Source organism: Camponotus vicinus, unplaced genomic scaffold (assembly GCF_025532165.1).
Source record: "Camponotus vicinus isolate PSW18456_S1 unplaced genomic scaffold, iyCamVici1.0 SCAF_9, whole genome shotgun sequence".
NCBI classification, from domain to species: Eukaryota; Metazoa; Arthropoda; class Insecta; order Hymenoptera; family Formicidae; genus Camponotus; species Camponotus vicinus.
The window spans coordinates 2,635,041-2,654,922 of record NW_028141981.1 but is presented as its reverse complement, the minus strand read 5'-3'; the positions used below and the strand labels follow the sequence as shown (position 1 = coordinate 2,654,922).

Here is a 19,882-nt window from a genome sequence, read left to right as displayed (position 1 = left end):
AAAAGAAACGGAACGCGCTATACATATAGAAACAAAAATTGTTTATAGAACATTATTATATAAATGTATAATTTTTCCGAAAAAATATAATACAATTGACTTAGAGAAAAGAGAAAAAAGATGTTATTTTAAATTGTATCAAATACATAGAAACTATTATTTTATTATTAAAATTTTTAGGCTATTCATTATATTATAGGAATTTTTTATTCTGTTATAATTTAATTCAGAAAGAGAGAGGAATCAATTTGGAATTAATATTTTTCGATTTTTATAAATAAAATTTATTTGAAATATTTTAAAAAAATATTTCTGATTTTTCGCACACGTATAAGATATTTAAATTGACGTAGTTATGCGCATTGTGTATTATCGAACATGTCTGGAAACGTATGTAAAGTTTTTATTTGGAACGGTCGGTCATTACCTCGATATACCTGCTGGGTCAATGCAATTGATGGTCTCACTTTTCTTGAATAATTTGCTATGAAAAACAAGCAAGTAGGTTTCGAATGTATTAATAATCAAATTAATACATTTGAATTACGACACATAATTGTTAAAATTGATATGAAAAGCACATTTTATGTTATAATCGTAGTTAATTTTTCAAGAGACTTTTATTTACTCCCATTTTGTTCCATTATTATGTGTAATTTAATTTTTATTATTTTTTATTACTAAATAATTTATTTATTTTACATACATTGTTGTATGGATACTATTATATAATTCGTATAATATTAACTTGCCGTTATAGAGCACTACATCCTGATCGCTTTCATTTTGTTCCTGCTCTTTGCAGATCGATATCGCCCACCCCTCTAGTAGTAGTCACGAACATATGTTCCAAGGATAGTCTGTATATATTCTGACGATAGTCTATTATTAGCTACGATAATGAAGAAAACGTGCCTAAAAATTTAGTGTAGTAGATTATTAAATAAACCTTCTCGAATATATAATGCAAATTCTGGATTATTTAAAGAAAAATAGTTGAAAATATATATAAATAAAATTTGACGAACATAGCTAGATACTTTGAATACAACGCGCGAAGAATATAATATATAAATCATATAATTGATACAAATAAAAAATAAATACATTTTGTAGCATATTTTAATTTCTATATCATAATATCAATGCATTTAAAAAAATGCATATAATCAAATGCATATAAAACATTTTATCAAACGCAAAAGAAATTGTTAAAGCATTTAATCGTTTACTTATTGTACGCGTAATTACATATTTATTCTTGCAAATATTAAACGATATAAAATCCTATAAATAATGATATAAAATCCTATAAAAGTATTATACATTATATCATTTAATAATTTTTTTAGTATCTTGTAAATGTTTTATAACTTGTTTTGCTACGCCGCTTATATCACTGCGTTTTGAGCATGCCAGAGTTTCGATTTTTTCGATCGAAATTGTTCTGATGAGAGCGTGAATATATTTCGGTTCGGTGAGATCGTAAGTGACGGATTGTAGAACGCGAAGACAGAGCAATTGCACCTCTTCTGAGGATGATTCATCTTCCATACAATAACTCAACGTAGCTTCTAACTGGGATTCCAGCAGATATTGCAAGCCGGTCTTATTCATGCTCACGTTGTACAGAATCATTAATATTAATCTGTAATTGCAATTGCGCTTGAGAAATTGTCAATACACACAGAGGCGTAGAAGAGGTGTTTCAATGGAAATATATTGAAAATATATTATGAAAATTAGAAAAAGATAAAATTTTTTAAATGTCAAGATACAGATGATTTAGAAATATGACAGGGGCAATCTATTAAAATATATTTATACCTCTTTAGAGATAATGATCCGGGAACTGATGGCAATTCAGGCGTTAGTTTAATTATTTTTTGTACGAATTCTGTGCCATTGGAATTTGTAATTAAAAATTCGCGACCTTCCGGACTCGCAGATATATTAGTAACAATACCGAGGAGTCCTATTACAAATTGGTACTCAATATTGCTAGTCGGAGGAAATACGTTTCTATAAGTATTAACAAACGCGCCAAAAGTGCCATTTACTATCGACAAAAATTCTCCTATTTTATTCTGAAACTAAAAATATTACATGATTAAACTTATATATATTTTTATATACAGGATGTTAGAAAAGTCTGGAAACGGTCAAATATCTCGAAAACGAAACGTTTCTGAGAAAAATGTTTCGAACCAAAGTTGTAGGATTTCAAAAGATCTATTTACTGGCGTTATGAGTTTAACCTCGGGTGGCGTTGCTAAGGTCAGAGCAAGGTCAGAATTTTTTAAATGGGACCCCCTATTTTTTATTACTTATTCTTATCTAGCTTATCTCGAGAGCTTTCCAAAACACTATAATATAGTATTTCTTCATTGAGTACTTTTCGAGTTATGAGGCTTGAAATAATTTCTTAATTTTATATAAACCATAAAATAACTAGTAAAATATTCATTTTTCGATTATCTTACCTTAATACTTTTATGTACAAAATAATGAGAGGAATCAATTGGTGTAAAGAAAAAACTATATTTTTTCTTTACACCAATTGATTCCTTTCATTATTTTGTACATAAAAGTATTAAGGTAAGATAATCGAAAAATGAATATTTTACTAGTTATTTTATGATTTATATAAAATTAAGAAATTATTTCTAGCCTCATAACTCGAAAAGTATTCAATGAAGAAATACTTTATTATAGTGTTTTGGAAAGCTCTCGAGATAAGCTAGATAAGAATAAGTAATAAAAAATAGGGGGTCCCATTCAAAAAATTCTAGGTGACCTTGCTCTGACCTTGGCGACGCCACCCAAGGTTAAACTCATAGCGCCAGTAAATAGATCTTTTGAAATCCTACAACTTTGGTTGGAAACATTTTTCTCAGAAACGTTTCGTTTTCGAGATATTTGACCGTTTCCAGACTTTTCTAACACTCTGTATATTTTAGCTGGATTTTTTCTTTTCATTATATTTCAAATACAACAAAATTTAACATGCTATACTCTTTCACTTAGTTAATTAATATCTTCTACGTATACTTACGGTCGTTAACCAAATATCGACAATTTGTGGAAATCTAGAAGCACGCCAAGTCAGATTACTTAATACTGCACCTAGACTTGTGCAATAGGTACTCTGATTTATTATCTAGTAAGTAAAGAGATGTGAACAAATTAATGAATAATATTTTTTAAAAATGATTGAAATAAAAATACTGCATTTATAACGTTTCAGCACATTTTCGAAGTAATATATTCAAGTATATTCAAATAAAATATTCAAGTATATTCAAAACTCTTCTTAATTTAAAGAAAGGTATAGTATAAAAATACAATACAAGAAAATAGTTAAATAGTGAATACACAATATATACAGTGTGTGTTGCAATAAAATTACTAAAGAAGTGAGATAACAAAGTTTTACTTGATCTTTTAAACGTTCCATCTCCTCGAATGCACAAAGAAAGATGTGATACAAAAATACAAGAGAGTAATAGTACAGTGATATGTGTGCTATAATAAAATTAATAAAGAAACGAGATAACAAAGTTTTACTTGATCTTTTAAACGTTCTATCTCCTCGAATGCAGTTTCTTTTTCTTTTGTTAAACGATCAACTTGATCACACAGCTCTTTGCACTTTGATTCCAACGCTATTATTTTTTTTGTATTATCTATGCACAAATTCAATATTTAATTTTTTATCATGTATAAAAATATAACAATTTATAATGAATTTAGTTGGAAGCTGAGACTATTATGTATAATTACAAACGATTTAATTATATTTTATAGCTCGCGGAATAAAACTGGAAAGTTTTGTATAAAAAAATGTAACCTTCTGACGCATCAACAGATAACGTTGAAAAGTCATTAAAAAGCGTTTGCGTTTTTTCTCCGCTCATTTCTTGAAACTTAGGTTTGAGATTGTTAGTCTCAAATGTTTGTGGAATATCATCTACGAGTTCGTGAAAATTATATTCGCTGGAATTTATAATTTTCTCCGAAGAATTCTGAAAGTATAAAATTTAAAAAAATCTATCGTTATAAAATAAATTATGCGCGTGCATATAAATAAGATTATCATATGAAACACATACTAAGAGGTCACGTTCATTCTGCAAATTGAATTCGTCCATGTGTGTTTTCGTTCTTGCGTTATCGGAAAAAAATGGCAATTTATACGCAACCGTTATACACAAATACCTTCCAGATTACTGCAATTCAATAAATGGATAATATCATAACTTTAAATTACTGTTTCTGTAACCTATTAATTAATTTTATATTTATTTTAGTAATTAATAGGAATAAAATTTGAAATAGATTTTTTAAATATTTATATATTTATATTTATATATTATATTTATATATAATATTAAAATAATATTTCACTATTATAATAAAAAGTTTAAAATCTAAAAGTTAAATTATAAAATAGTATATGTAAATATTGAAGATTACAAAAGTCGCGTATATGGAAATATACGTTGACGTTTTAACAATTTGACATTTCTATATTTTCTCAGAAATCTTCTTTATGTGTAAGGAAATAAAATTTCTAAAATCACTCAGATACATATTGATTTTAATATATTCAGAATAATTTTACACTTTCTTCTACAACTTTTAATTCCAACTTTTAATTCCAATTTTCATTTAACAATTGAGCTTATTTGACGCAACCTATATAATTATGCGTGCCTGTATAATTTTAACATCGACACATTATGTTCGAATTTCAAGACATTTTAAAGATATACTTTTCAATATTTATTATTTAATCAAAAATATTATTTATTAAAGAACTTTTATATTTATATTATTACTATTAAAATATACTTTTTAATAATAAAAAATTCTAATAGCATTATTAAAAAATAACCTACAGTATTAATTCATGGAATAATATTTAAATATCTTTTATTAATTAATTATTTATATAATATACATTATTAAAATTCAACGTTTTTTTTCTTCAGGATATGTGGAAAAATTTGTTTTATTATAAAAATAGAGAATACAATTTCCTAAAGTTAAATTTTGCTATTTATTTTAGAAGAATATGTGTATTATTTATAATCTATAAGTTTATATATAATCTATAATATTTTAGTTTTAATAAATATTTGCATATGAAATTTTCTATAGCGCAAGACCGCTTAATTACCGGCAAGGTTTCGCCATAATGCAGTTTCCGTTCATTGTGATAAGATAAAACGAGTACTCGACCAGATATTCATTACATTCGCGACTCGAGTATCACGAGAAGGAGGGAATGAGCGTTCAGTGAAAGGTCGAATGGTGAGAATCGCAAAATGTGAACGCACCCATTGACGTAACGGTAAGCTCTCCCGCGTGGCCTACATCGGATGTATCTCGGAACACACGGCGAGTGCGTGCCCTGCGTGCTTTTGCGCGTCCCTCCCGTATTATTATGATGCACCAGAGCGGTATCAGGCGTAACCTCACGACTTGTGGAAGTTTTATTATTTTTCACGCATCGCGAATATCTGTTGGGGCCGAGTAGAACCGACCGAGCCGGATCAGCACGACACGTAAGTCGTACAATGAATACCACTTCGATTAGAGATTTATTCAGATTTAATGCGAGATTGAGATTATTGTAAAAGCGCGCGATGACGCTTTCCCGCTTCAGTTTACGTATCTTCCTTCGACGGACAATTACAAAATTTACGCGGTATCCGCATTTTTTCATCGTAAGAATTCTGCCTTGCGTAATTATTCGCCAGTGTGAATCTCATCTATTTGTAAAGTAATAATTGATTGTTTTTTTTATGCTAGCGTTGTATAATTTACCATTAAATCCGGATTAGTTAAGCCTAATTGAATAATGTTGTTTAGATTATTGTTTTATCTAATCAGCAGAGAAAATTTAATTATTAAATTTGGTTTTGTTAATACGATAATCTGTTATTATTTTTTATTTTATATATATATAAAATATATATTTTATTATACATAATTTTTTAATATTATACTAGATCTCGCAATGAAGTTTACCGAGGGTGAACAGGTTCTTGCTAAATATCCAAATACTTCTGAATATTATAAAGGAAGGATTCTCAATATTAGAGGTGATCGATACAAGATACAATTTGAAACAGGCACTGAACATACAGTTAGAGAAAATGACATAAAGGTAATAGCTATAGATGCTATTTAGTAAAAGAAGTATTATCACAGAAACTATATATATTTAAGAAGAATATAAAGTAAATTTAAAAAAATTTTGTTTTTATTATTACATTAAGAGAATATGCTTCTTATTATAATGATACATATGTATTCATAATCCTCTTTATATTTTTAAAGTATGAGAGAGTAGGGAGAAGTACAAGCAGAACAAGCAGGAAAAGTCCTTCAAGATATTCACCAAGCAGAAAATCACCAAGTAGACGATCACCAGCGAGACAATCACGTAGATCGCCTGGGAGATCGCCTGGGAGATCACCTGGGACATCACCAACAATTACATCTAGGAAGTTGCCTATTCGTAACACGCGTCTTGCTAAGATCTCTTTGTCACGTATAGATGCTGAAAGTGGTAAGTATATATGCTATATGTTATTTGCCATATATATTCTTATATGCAAGTTTATTTTCACTAATAAACAGATAAAATAAGCAATCACAAAGAAGGAAGCAATGTGAAAGCATTAGAAGAAAGTCCTGAATCAATGCCTTTGCAACAACGCTTGGAGAAAGGAATAATGTATAGGCCATTTCTAAAAACTGAGCAAGAATATAAGGCAATTTTATCAATGAGAAATATCGATAGAGCTGTTTCACTTCCGTTAGAAAGAAAAAGTTACATACACGATTATCCTTCGGGAGAAAAAGAAAGAGGATATTCGATGCAAAGAGATCAAGTAAACTTTAATAATATCTTCCATTTTTATAATTTGTGTTGTATTATTTACACTTTATAATATAACTATTTACACAAAGTATTAATTATAATTTAGGATTTAAAGCCCTTGTTATCACAAGAGGCTGAAAAATGGGAAGAAACAGTGAAACGTGAGAAGGAGATTAATAGAGTTGGTAAACCACAAGAATGGGGTGGATGGATCGGGACATCTTTTCTTATATTTATCTTACCAGTGTCTATAATCTTACCACAACTCTTGTGCTCAAAAGAACAATGCAAGTTTGCTTGTATAAAGCTTCCTATTAATTTGGAATCTTACATAAATTTACATGGATTGTTATCTTATGTTGCATTCTTACTATTATTGGCTTGTATTTCAATTATACCAATCGGGAAAACTGTAGATGGACAGGAAAGCAAAATTGAGAGACTTCAATATCGTATAAATGGTATATGCTTAATAATGTGTAATTTTTAATTATAACGATGTGTATATTTTTAATAATATTTTCTATAAATTTTTAGGCTTTTTAAGCGCAATTTTGACCATAACGATATTCGGTTTATGCACGTATAAAAATATTTTGATCAGTGATTATATCTTAAATAATATTGTGCAGTTGTCAGTCAGTGGCTGGCTTGTGGGAACATTTTTAGCATTGGGATTGTATATGAAAGCAGAAAAAGCTCCGGTAGCCAATCTAAATATATATGCATCAACTAAGAGCAAGATATATAACTTTTGGCAAGGTAGAGAGATTAATCCACGAATTGATGCTTTGGACATTAAACTATTGTTAATACGAGCTTCTCTTATTGGCACGGTAATTATTTTATATTTGTATTATCACAGAATGAAAATTTTGGGGATTTGAAAGAGGAATGGAAATTGAAAGTGATTATAATTATTCTTTATTTTGCAGTTGATCGTGAATATGGCTATCGTAATTAAAATTGTTGGCGATATAAATAGTCTAAATATTGAGCAACTTAACGTAACTGCATTGTTAGTTATCTTATTGCAGCAATTCTATATTGTAGATGGTTTAATATTTGAAGCTACTATTTTTACATCCTTTGCAATAATGTATGAGGGAACTGGATATATGACGTGCGTCAGTCACTTGTTATATCCATTCTTGACAACTCTTACAACAAGATTTATATTATATCAAAAGTAAGTATATATAGAGAGCTTACACATATATATAAATATTTATATAATATCTAATATATTAATCTCTATTAATACACTTTCAGAATAAAATTTAACTATTTTGCTGGGATGTTTGTTTTAAGTTTTGTAATGGGATATATCTTGTATAGGACTAGTAATTCGCGAAAAAATGAATTCAGAAAGAATCCCATTTCGCCAACAGTACCTTGTAAGTATAAGAACAAACAATTACTTTTGTTACTAATATTACTTTTTTTCCTAAATTTCGAAAACATATATATATCTGCTTTCGAAATTTATAGATCTAGAAACCATCCCAACGTCGCGTGGGAAAAAGTTGATGTTATCTGGCTTATGGGGTCATGTGAGGCATCCGAATTATTTGGGTGATATTATAATGCAATGGTCAATCGCGATTATTAGTTTGAGGAGTGACATATTACTGTATTATTCGGCGATCTGTTGCACATTAACGCTGGCTTACAGAGCTGTAAGAGACAATAGACGTTGTCAGACGCGATATGGATATGCATGGGAGCAATATTGTTCTCGCGTGAAGTATATGATCTTGAAGCATATTTTTTAAGACAACAAAGCACAAGTAGCAAAGTATTTTTTAAATACCACAAATTCTATATTAGTTTTATTTTAAAAAAAGTACATTATACACATTATAAGATCTCTAATCGTGCATTTTTAAATATTTTTATGAGATATAGTGATATAATAGAGAGAGTATTATAAGATACATAAATGTAGAATTCGATAAGAACCAAAAATATTTTGAGATTTATTATAATATGGAACAAATTTTTTTCACATTAGCGATATTTAACTTATAAAATGAATCTCTATATATGTGATGACGCGGGATAGAAGAGCAAATGAACGATGCACATTTTTAATGAAAGGAAAGAATGTTTATGTATTTGTATTTATAAAAATAAGTATAAAAATATAAAATATTTTATAAGAGACTGTGCCTATAATGTCGAGCATTATAAATTGAATACAAATTAGTTAAGAAATTTTATACTTTTATACATATATTTAGAGATATATATAAGTGTATAATTTTCATCTGATTATGATAAGCAATTTTATTAAAGACACACGTTTTTTAATAAAAAAATATATTATTATCCATATTTTCTTCGTGTTTGTACTGTATTCTAATGCAATAAATTTCAACAAGGACATAGTCATATTTTTAAATTATCTAAGATTTTATAATATAAAAAAAAATATATATATATATATATATAAATGAAACAGTAAATAAGCAGAAGCAATATTACAAGATTGCTAAATTTCTAAATAGAATATCAAATTAAATGTTATGATAGAAATGATATGATAAAAAGACCATAAAGATAAATATTGCTGCATTTTTGTAAAGACATTCTATATATGTATAAACAAAGTTAAACATTTAAAATTCTAAATTGATCGTTAATACTATATTGACACATTTAAAAGTATATATTCAATTATATTAATATATTTAAAAGAATATTATATATTTATACACATTTATTTTTTTATTAAATTGTTCATATATTTACATATATACCTAATTGCTATAAAAACAATTCTCATTAAAGTGGATTCTTAAAAGTGTATCCATTTAATTTGTTTGTCTGCAACATAATCATCAAACTAAAGTTTATTTTTATATTATAAATCATTATGTATCTTAGCCAATCATTGATAAGATAGTATTTTTTGGTTTTTATATATATTTCTTTTTCTATAACAAATATTCTCTATCTTCTAAAAATAAATAAGTCTTTCAAAATTGCATATGTATGACTTATTTGTGAAGTAATTGAAGCAAATTTCTGCCATATACATCTGCATACCTATTCACAGTATACACGTGATTAACCGCTATAAAATAATTATATATATTTATTTGTTAAAATTATATTTAAAAACTATCGCATTTTCAGAGCTGTACATTTTTATGTGATATTCTTCAAATTGTGTGTACTTTTTTCAGAAAAATATCTTTTAAACTGAGATGATATAAATCATCATAGTCTTTTTTAGTTATATGTTTAAAAAACGGGAAATTGTAAATATATCTAATATATGTAATATCATTTTTCAAATTTTATATAAGTATGACATTAATGAAATGTTATAATTGCCAATTTGTTATATATTATCAATACAATTTCTCAAATTTTAATTAATTAATATGTAAATTACTAAGAATAACAAATTGTCAGTGAAGTCAAATTGATAATTGACTATTATTGATAATTTTTTGTCTATATTTTTTTCAATTTTATCAATCACTATATTAAAATTTATAATATTTATTGATTTCCCATTTTCGATATTTAAAATGTACTTTGTGAAATTGGGAACCAAAGAAGTTTTGTCAGCCGATTACAAATGTGAAATGAATCACAAATGTAGGAAAATTAATTGTAATACAACATACTTACACAAAATACTCATAAAGCACTGTATGTCATTGCAGAAAATAAAAATTTGAAATATAAAAAAAGAAATATATATAAACACATACACATATATATGGAAATAAATGGAAATAAAGTCTGTATTTATTTCCAAAATAAAAGATATATGACTCAGACCACTTTTATCATTACAGGCGCAAATATTGTAAATTCCAACGCATTTTACTTTTGGATCTCAATGCGACTTTTCTCGTTCACTAGCAAATTATTACTCATTGACGCCTTTTCTATGTCATGTACATGACATAGTTATCACGTTTCATTAGGAACATATTGTCGCTCTTTCATATCGCTTATCTTCACTATATTATAATGTTGCTTTCTAATTAACAAAAATCTCGTAAACGCTGTTGACACACACACAAGTTTATCGCAAATATGTTTTATTCCTATCGATAAATGTGTTTCATGGCAGTACTTTCGATTCAGTACTTTCATCACCTGTTTGTATATTCGGTGGATCTTTATTCCCGCGAAAAATATTACACATTATTTGACGTGTTCGAAAACTTGAAAGAATCCTCCCGAATCGATTGGTCCTTTTTAGATACAGACGTGGCCGAATTCGATTTAATATCCGTTCGCTGCTCAGAAAAAATAGAAGATCCAGTACACGGAATTGAACAGCATGAAGCTGACTGGGAAAATAATTCGCGAATATTTATCTATCATGTTCACATCCTTGATCTTGGGCATTGATACGCGCAACACGGAAGCTCCTCTACGTAGAGCATGTAATACCTATAAAAAAATTACATTATACAATACATAGATAATATATGCAAGTTATCGCTGTCTATTTTAAGCAAAAACTATTAAAAAAACACTTTTTGCAGATATATCAAAAGAAACATACATGTAAAAGAAATGAAATTACATAATAAGTTACATTGAAACTATGCATTATATTTGCTTTGTCATTTTTTCTTTTCAATTTTTTGAAAAATCAACGATAGTGCGTTTTGTTTTATTCATTTATAATTATTCACTCATTTCTTCGCGATATAAGATATTTTTTCTTCATATTTTTATAATCTAATAACGTTATATATCTTTTCTTACAAAAATGTGAAACACAAATCATGTGGAAAAACTTCAGGCTTTTTTTCAAATATTTTATATAATTGCATAGTGTTTGTTTAAGAGTACCTATAATATATAAGCATACCTTTGGTTTGTGCGGTCTCGGGCCTCTATACCTGAGACCGCTATTTCGAGTGTGCGTGTTGTAAACGGCGACCCTGGAAATACGAAAGCTCGGCGGAAATTTGACCGGGTCGTGATCCCTTCCAACTCCCGGCGTCGATGAAGCGCTGACTAGGCCTGACCTATTTCTAATGCTCGGCAGAGGCGACATTCTGAGATCTTGAAGCTCTATGATATCCGCGTCCGTAGAATCAGGAAAAGGCGAACTGGCTTTGCTTCCTGAAGAAAATTCGAAAATCAAGCAAACGAAAAAATAATTTCGAAAGATCCTTTAATATTCAATTACCGATTTTAGAAGAAAGCACTTTCTTTTCATCGGTTTCTTTCTTCTTGGTCTTTTTTTTTGCTCTGGCACCCCAATACGTATAATTGACCGCTGCGTATTCCAATAGAGCCGCAAATACAAAGACAAAGCACATCACCAAGTAAATATCGATGGCTTTCACATAACTAATCCGTGGCAGTGAGCTTCTAACACCCGTTGATATTGTTGTCATCGTTAACACGGTTGTAATACCTAAAAAAAATAAACTAGATTTATCTACATATTTAATGAAAATTTTTCCATAGGTAATTTTGTAAAAAAATTGCGTAAAAAGAGAGAGAGAGAGAGGGAGAGAAAATTATATTTTTAATTTTAGAATAAGATAAAATTTACTAATTCTAAAATTTTAATTTTAATTTAAAATAATATAAATAATTTCGACAATATTTTAAAAAATTACATAATTTATAGAATTATGTATAAAAAATAGTTTATAAATACTTATTTAAGTATAATAAGAGATAAATGTTTAATTCCAATTTTATTCCAATTTTACCAAGAGCTACTCTTGCGCTGGTAGCTTCATGATTGATCCAAAAGCTGACCCAGCTAAGCATGACGATCAGTATACTCGGCAAGTATGTCTGAAAAACGAAATAACCGATATTCCTTTGAAGTTTAAAGCTCAGCGAGAGTCTCTGGTAGATGCCTGTTGCCAATTTCTCCTTTCGATCATTGGTCTCATAGCCGATTATCGTAAATTGCGGCAATTCTGCCTCCTCGACTCCACGAACAGGGGTTTCTTTCCAGTACATTACTACGTCGAGAACTGTATATCCATCTGAATATTTAAAACAGCATAATTTAAAAGGAGGCACACAAATTATTGCAACTTGATTTTCTGAATTTTTTTTTCATTTATTAATCGATATTTAAATAATTTGTATTGTTATTTTCTAAAATTTCTAAGCAATATTATTCCAAATAATTAAAATTTTTAGATATAAATTTCCCTATTGAAGAATTTAATTTAAATAAATTATAGGAGGGATGCGTATGTATATTTTTTGTGCAAAAAACCGCTCTTTACGAGGGAGAAAAAGAAAAAAATTTTGACGGATGTTATTTGTCCGAACGATCGATTATATTAGATGCATATTCCAATACATACAGCTCTCGATTTCAACGGTGCAATTCTGTGAATCGAGAGGATAATAATGGAGATCCATCATGCAGGCTAAAGTTGTTGTGAATCTCATGCCATATGTGACCGAACCATCGCCCGATAATCTGACAAGTTTGTTGCGTTCGGTGACGTCATGCAGAAAACTGCAAACAGGTTCAGTAAAATATTATGTTAAAACACAATGATAAACACAACGATAAAAGAGAATAGGAATTCAAAACGCGAGATAAAATGATACGGATATTCAGCAAGCGTTGCTCATGAGTTATTCATTGCCGCAATTACCTGTTTTTATCGTTTGCGAAAAATGTATCCGGAACCCAAATCTTTTCCGCGAAATCACCGCTTAACGTCAAGACTTCCTTCTCATGCGAAAAAGCGAGTCTCTCGTCCTTCCAGTATTGATTTAAATACATCGTTATCGTATAGTCCTAAGGCGCAGATAATGACATCAATGTAATTTATTATTATAATTAATTATGAAAATGACAGACATATTTTAAATTATATTTTACATAATTTAAATATTTTTATATCTTACATAATTATTAAATATTTATACGCAACATCTGTCTTCAAAACTTTTTATTTATTATGTAATTTATAAAAAAATTCTTTCTATAGAAGAGTGTAAGATATGCTATATTTGCTCGAAGACTATTAACAGAATGATGTTTAAGAGGATGGAAGAAAAAAGAAAACTTTATCGACAGTCTATCACAGTCTAGTGTAATTTATCACAGATCTCAAAGTAAGACTCGATCTGAGAAAGATGATAAAAATATTATAAATGTTAGATTGTGAAAAAAAATTTGTATATAAGACTCCTACATATATAATATTTTTAACATTTTAATTTACATTTGTATAAAATTATAATGAATGATAATATAAATAAAAAAAAATATAAATAAAAAAAATAAAAAAGATAATAAAGATAAAATTTAGAAATACATTTACATATATAAGTTAGATAAATTTACATTGTTTTAAGATGTGTTAGATTTTCGTTGCAATTTAATTTAATTTATGTATTTGATACAAATTGATACTAAAAAAATTAAAATTAAAGTTGAAAAAATATTAAATTTATATTATCTTTCTAAAAATGTAAAAAGGGTGGATTGTGTAAAAATTTTGCACTTGAAAAAAAATTTCTTTCTACTTTTTAAATATTTTTTGCTTTATCTTCTTACCATATTGACTTCTGAGATCGCATCGAAACTTGCAATGGTTAGATCCATTCCAACTAACAATGGATCACCTTTAAATAATAATCTCTCGTTAAATCTCTTGAAACATCTTTTACAAAAAAGTGAGCATCCTAATTTCTTTATTTTTTAAACTGTTCTCAATGAAGAGCCATTAAATGAATAAAGAAATAGAGTAAATCTTCTTAAATAGATTAAGTCTTTTTCTAATCCTCATGATAATATCGGCAAATTACTTCCCCTCGTTGCACATTCGATTAAAAGCGCTGATTGCGATTGCGCTTGAATGGCGTGGAAAACTTCATTAAAAGCTTTCCTAGTCTTATACCCCTCTCTACCTTTATGCAAACGATTCTATTCTAGAATTTAGTTTCGGCAAATATATCTCGATATCTAAGTGAAGTTTTTCGAAATACACTTTAAGTAATATATTTTTCTTCACATTATATTTTTAGGAGATATACATATATGTGTGTACAGATATCTGCATTGAGATATTTTCATATTAACTATTAATCTTAACAAATTTAATATTAATCATATTGTTTATATTTTTTAATTATTTAGTTTACAGTGTTTTATTGAAGTAAAATAACATATATAGTTGTGTGCTTTGTAACAAACATATTTAATTTCAACTTTATAATTTTCAATAAAATATGCAAAAATTTACAAAGCTTGAGCTCACCGCCAAAGTTCGGCCTTAATCGAATATCATAGCCATCGAGTATTCTCGAAATCGTCTGCGTAACGTTTTCCAGTCTATCGGACGTCCCGAGATAGATATTCTCTAGAGAAGCCCTGTAAAGTATGAAGTTTCAAAATACGGAAGTTAGCTTGATCAAATTTAAAATTGTTAAAATATTCTTGATAAAAAAATAACATTATATTAGGAATTTCTCAAATATATGTAATAATAATATAAAAAATAGATTCGGGATAATCCTTTTTTCATATATATATCAAATTTTTAATATTAATATACTTTAATAAAAATATATCATGAATTACACATCATATCGTGTATCGATTGTGTGATAAAATTATACAAATACTTGATTATTAGATTAATTTCATTTAAAAGTTTCACTTTTTGAAGTATGCATCAAAACGTTTACATCTTCGACATTCATTTCTGTTTTCTGTTTAACATGGCGAAAAAATCTAAAATGTGTACATTTCTCCGTAATATGATACAAAAATAATTATTCACATTCAAAAGACTTCTGTTTTTCTTCGTACTACTTTATAGTGATAAAATTATTATTTAATTGAAACGCAGATATTATATATATAAATTGTAACGTGTGATAAGCAAGAACGCAATGATATAACAGAAACATGCATCATTGAAGAAAATATTGAACGATAGAAGTTAATATAAACGATAATAATAAAATATATAAACGAAGAATCATGGATAGAAAGGAGATAATGTCATACATCACGAAATTACTTCCATTGATTAATTCAAGCACCGTCGACTTGGTCTGGTCCATAGCGATCATTATACTCGTGATTGTAATATTTATTATCATGAATAAATAAAGAAGCATTCTTAAAATCGCGAGAAGATTATGAGATGGTTTCAAATTCAACGTTGTTTAGAAAGGATTATTAGGTTCGTCTTTTGCCCAGGAAATGGAGCTTTGTTGTCTCTTATTGTGTACAGCGGACTGATTGGAGCTCTAATTGCCCAAACAATCGTTCATGTCGCACGCCTCGAGCTTAATCCAGGTATTTAATTACTTCCTTTTGTACTTCATTATTCCATTTTATTTCTATGTATATATTAGCTTCCTTTTGTTACATTTATATATACCTTCATTTCAGTTATCTTCAATTAGTTTGTAACATCATTCAAATATTAATTTAAATCATGTTTTAACTTTTACGATTGTACTATAGATTATTATATTAGATGTCTGATTTATTGGAGGGTACTTTGAAAATAATTTCATCAAACGTAGGGTTTTAAACTCATTCGTTAAACGAATGAGTTTAAAAAATTTTCCATTTAAATTCGCAGCAACGATTTGTTCTTTGAATTAAAAGATTGATTTTATTTTTTAATAATATATATAATATATATATTATTAAAAAATATATTTATAATAATTTATAATAATATATTTTATTATATAATATATGTCTTTTTTTCTCTTTATTTATTCTGATTATTTCATTTGGAAATAGTTTATATATCACATACAAGTTTTCCTTGTCTCGAGGGTGTATCTGAATACATTTACATATAGGAAATTGAAATCATACTTTTTGCGTATTCATGCCACGATGTACCTTACAATGTGTGGGAAAAGCATCCTTATTCACTGCGATTTTTCATATTAGGGGGGAAAATTCGAATGACGGTGCTCACCAGATGACACGATGACGCAGCTGTACGAGGAGAAAGACGATCAACGGCAGCCCGCGCAGCAGCATCCTGCCAATCGTCTTCGTTATCCGATCGAGATTACGTCAGTGAATGACGAGTATGATGGGGAACGTCATCTCGCGGTATCCTCGCATCCCCTCGGCATCCCCGTAACCGGCTCGTCGCCGCCGTCGTCGTTCTAAAATCGCAGATGAAAGGAAAGACCCTGTACGACTCTTTCCTCGCCGCCCTTGACCTTCGTATGCCAGTTCCACGCGTACTCTCACTCTACGCACCCTCCAGTTATCCCGCACGCAGAACAAATACATATGCAAAACTCCCCGCATTCACAAGAAGTTTTAATTTTAATTCTTGTGTAACGAGATATGGAAGATCTGATATGTGTACTGATTTTTTGAAATTCATTAACCATAAAATAAGTACAAATTTAATTAAATTTCATATACTGTAAATATTTATTACTTACATTTGATTTTTTTTCTCTCAATTTTCTCATCAATATATATGTAATAAAACGATGAAAAATGATAAGAAGAATGATAAAATCAATGACTATTTCCGGACAGTATATTGACAGTGTTTCATCATTATAATATAATAAGTATGCAGACATATGATATGTAAATTTACAAATGAAAAGTGATAAAGATTGTGACACTTGACGTTAATCAAGAAATGTAATAAAAGTAAAGGAATATAAAAATGATATATTTTTCTGATGTATTTTTCAGCTCTAAAGTAATGCCTTTCATTTTTTTTAAATTTCTGAATATATAGGTCGATTGATTAAGAACTAGATATATAACTCCACATTATTTTAGTGATTGATCAGATTCAAGAGTAAAACAACAAAATGGGCCGGCATGATAAAGCATTACAATGGCATACAATACAACGCACGAAATAAAAATCTCTACAACACGCTCTACATATCGCCTACAACACATTATTCACTTTCCATTCAAAGAACACACACGAACAGAACTGATTTTTGCTTCCGTAAACTCAACGGATACGTTAAACAATATAAAAAGTTATAAAATATATTCTATGCAATATTATATACCCTTGATACAATTATTCCCTGAGGCAATCAAGATGAGGAACATCTTGTTAGTCATGAGATACCATAAATAATGACGAGAGGATTTGTTTCCTCTCTTCGGTTGGCTTTATTAATGTTTGCGTTTTATGTTGATGACAGGAAATATTTCATACACATGATATCTTACATAATAATTTTTTTCGAGTGCAATGTGAAGCAGCTTCTTGGTTTTCCAATATAAAATAGAATAAAATAAAATAAAATTCTCTATTGTGTACTGCTCTAATATCATATAAATATTAATTTTCTCAATATATAATAATATTTTATATTTAACAACTCTAATTCTCCAAATAATCCCATCAAAATGTACAATAAATTATATTTAATTGCATACCATACAAACAATATAATAATAGATAGTATAAACAATATTAAACTACATATACTACAAATGAAAATAAATGTATATACATATTTTATTCAATAATTTGTATATTAATTTGATTTTCGCTTTTGATTAAAAATTAAATGAGAAATTTATGCGAATTTTTTCACTAAGAGAAATAATGATTTGCTATAAATATGTTTTCGGAAATTGAGAAAATACAAACCGTTTTAATTGTTACAAATGTAGATGTAATGGTGTAATAAGCAAAAAAGATCAATTATTACAATCTGATATTCAGTAATACGTGATGTTTGCAAACATGTAGTTTTTAATATTGTGTATGTTATGTTTAAAGAAACATTTAAAGTTGTTTATAAACATTTTTATATTTGGAAATAAATAAATAAATAAATAAATATATATATATATATATACATGTAATCACACACAAATAACATTTTAAAAATATTTATGTAAATTATTATTTAAAATTTAAGTTATTAAAAGAACAATACAAAAAAATACAATGTTACATTTCAAAATTTTGATCTAATGTTTTTGATTTATTGAAAAACATATAATCCATTTAAATACAAAGATATGTAACTCGATTTGTACAAAAATCGTTAACTCTTTACAATTTGCTAATAAAAATTATATTTAATTAAAATTATATAAAATTATAAAAATTTATTATCTATAATTTAGGTTTATATTATACATATACATATTACCTGAGGCATCCGACGAAAATCACGATGCAAGCGACGATTTCATTGTCAATTTGATGGAAATATCGGAATATTACACTTTGATTATCACGTTATCGACAGGAGTTATCGTTAACGCGCACTTTGGCCCATCATGATACCTCGAAATCGATCGTAGCGCACAATCGTGATTTTTCGAACATCGGCCCGCCGTTATCAGCGTTCACGGGTGTTCACTATTATCAACGTTCACTGGATCCGGCGTTACCACTTCTCGAGACGCGGTCGAACTCGCGACTCCGAACGTGTTGTCACGAGCGCGTCATTGATCGTTGCTCATTGTCAGCATCACTCTTCGTTCTCCTCCACGTTATCGTCGTCGTCGTCGTCGACGTTAACGTCGTCAACGTCCTCTGGTAGATACGAAAGCGCGAGGTATTCCCGTGCGCCACTAGTCTCGCGGAGTTTGCTGCCTTTCATCCCTCGGTAGCTAACGCGGATCCACTGTCGATTTCTCTCTTCAGATTCTCTCTCTCTCTCTTTTTCCCTCCCCTCTTTTACTCCCTCATCGCGAATATGTTTCTTCTCGCTTCCGTTCACTCCGGAAATCATCCTCTCGCTCCTACCTGCCAACCTTACTATCTCTATCATTTCCACCCTCCTCTCTCTTCCAGCCCACCTTCAACCAACGCTCTCGTTTTCGCGGGTCCTCCGTCTCTCTCGCTCGCATCTACTTTTTCACGTGCAACCGCCCCATTCCACCCCCGAATGTTTCCTCTGCCCGTTTCCTCGCATCCGATCTCCCTCTTTTCCCTCTCTTCCTACGCCTGTTCTCTTGGATCGCCTTGATGCTTCTCTCTTTTGCTCCTCCGAGAATCTCTCCTCGTCTTTCGT

General features: G+C 29.0%; 3 protein-coding genes across 7 annotated transcripts; 1 reads left to right on the top strand and 2 right to left on the bottom strand.

Annotated features, from left to right (window-relative positions):
- Window positions 1-1,223: 1,223 nt before the first annotated feature.
- On the bottom strand, window positions 1,224-5,290 carry LOC145977216 (heat shock factor 2-binding protein). 2 transcript variants are annotated; one of them, XM_083109002.1, is made up of 7 exons: window positions 5,183-5,290; window positions 4,113-4,229; window positions 3,851-4,025; window positions 3,568-3,686; window positions 3,056-3,160; window positions 1,828-2,093; window positions 1,224-1,648 (listed from the first exon to the last, which is right to left on the bottom strand). In XM_083109002.1, the coding sequence occupies exons 2-7, from the start codon at window positions 4,149-4,151 to the stop codon at window positions 1,333-1,335; spliced, it is 1,020 nt and encodes a 339-aa protein (XP_082965128.1). In that variant the 5' UTR covers window positions 4,152-4,229; window positions 5,183-5,290; the 3' UTR covers window positions 1,224-1,332. The 2 variants fall into 2 exon arrangements, with proteins under 2 accessions (XP_082965128.1, XP_082965127.1); XM_083109001.1 differs by lacking the exon at window positions 5,183-5,290 and adding an exon at window positions 4,477-4,691.
- Window positions 5,168-9,262, top strand: Lbr (lamin B receptor). 3 transcript variants are annotated; one of them, XM_083109000.1, is made up of 9 exons: window positions 5,168-5,356; window positions 6,018-6,175; window positions 6,349-6,580; window positions 6,652-6,905; window positions 7,002-7,356; window positions 7,433-7,731; window positions 7,831-8,084; window positions 8,168-8,292; window positions 8,387-9,262. In XM_083109000.1, exons 2-9 carry the CDS (start codon window positions 6,026-6,028, stop codon window positions 8,668-8,670), a joined length of 1,953 nt encoding a protein of 650 aa, XP_082965126.1. In that variant the 5' UTR covers window positions 5,168-5,356; window positions 6,018-6,025; the 3' UTR covers window positions 8,671-9,262. The 3 variants fall into 3 exon arrangements, with proteins under 3 accessions (XP_082965126.1, XP_082965123.1, XP_082965124.1); XM_083108997.1 differs by lacking the exon at window positions 5,168-5,356 and adding an exon at window positions 5,365-5,570 and having other exon boundaries at window positions 8,387-9,260; XM_083108998.1 differs by lacking the exon at window positions 5,168-5,356 and adding an exon at window positions 5,657-5,788.
- A 276-nt stretch (window positions 9,263-9,538) lies between these two features.
- Window positions 9,539-17,461, bottom strand: Lcch3 (Ligand-gated chloride channel homolog 3). 2 transcript variants are annotated; one of them, XM_083108323.1, is made up of 9 exons: window positions 16,825-17,461; window positions 15,133-15,245; window positions 14,430-14,497; window positions 13,519-13,664; window positions 13,219-13,376; window positions 12,604-12,888; window positions 12,069-12,299; window positions 11,745-12,001; window positions 9,539-11,317 (listed from the first exon to the last, which is right to left on the bottom strand). In XM_083108323.1, the coding sequence occupies exons 1-9, from the start codon at window positions 16,887-16,889 to the stop codon at window positions 11,165-11,167; spliced, it is 1,476 nt and encodes a 491-aa protein (XP_082964449.1). In that variant the 5' UTR covers window positions 16,890-17,461; the 3' UTR covers window positions 9,539-11,164. The 2 variants fall into 2 exon arrangements, with proteins under 2 accessions (XP_082964449.1, XP_082964448.1); XM_083108322.1 differs by lacking the exon at window positions 16,825-17,461 and adding an exon at window positions 15,456-15,543.
- Window positions 17,462-19,882: the final 2,421 nt, after the last annotated feature.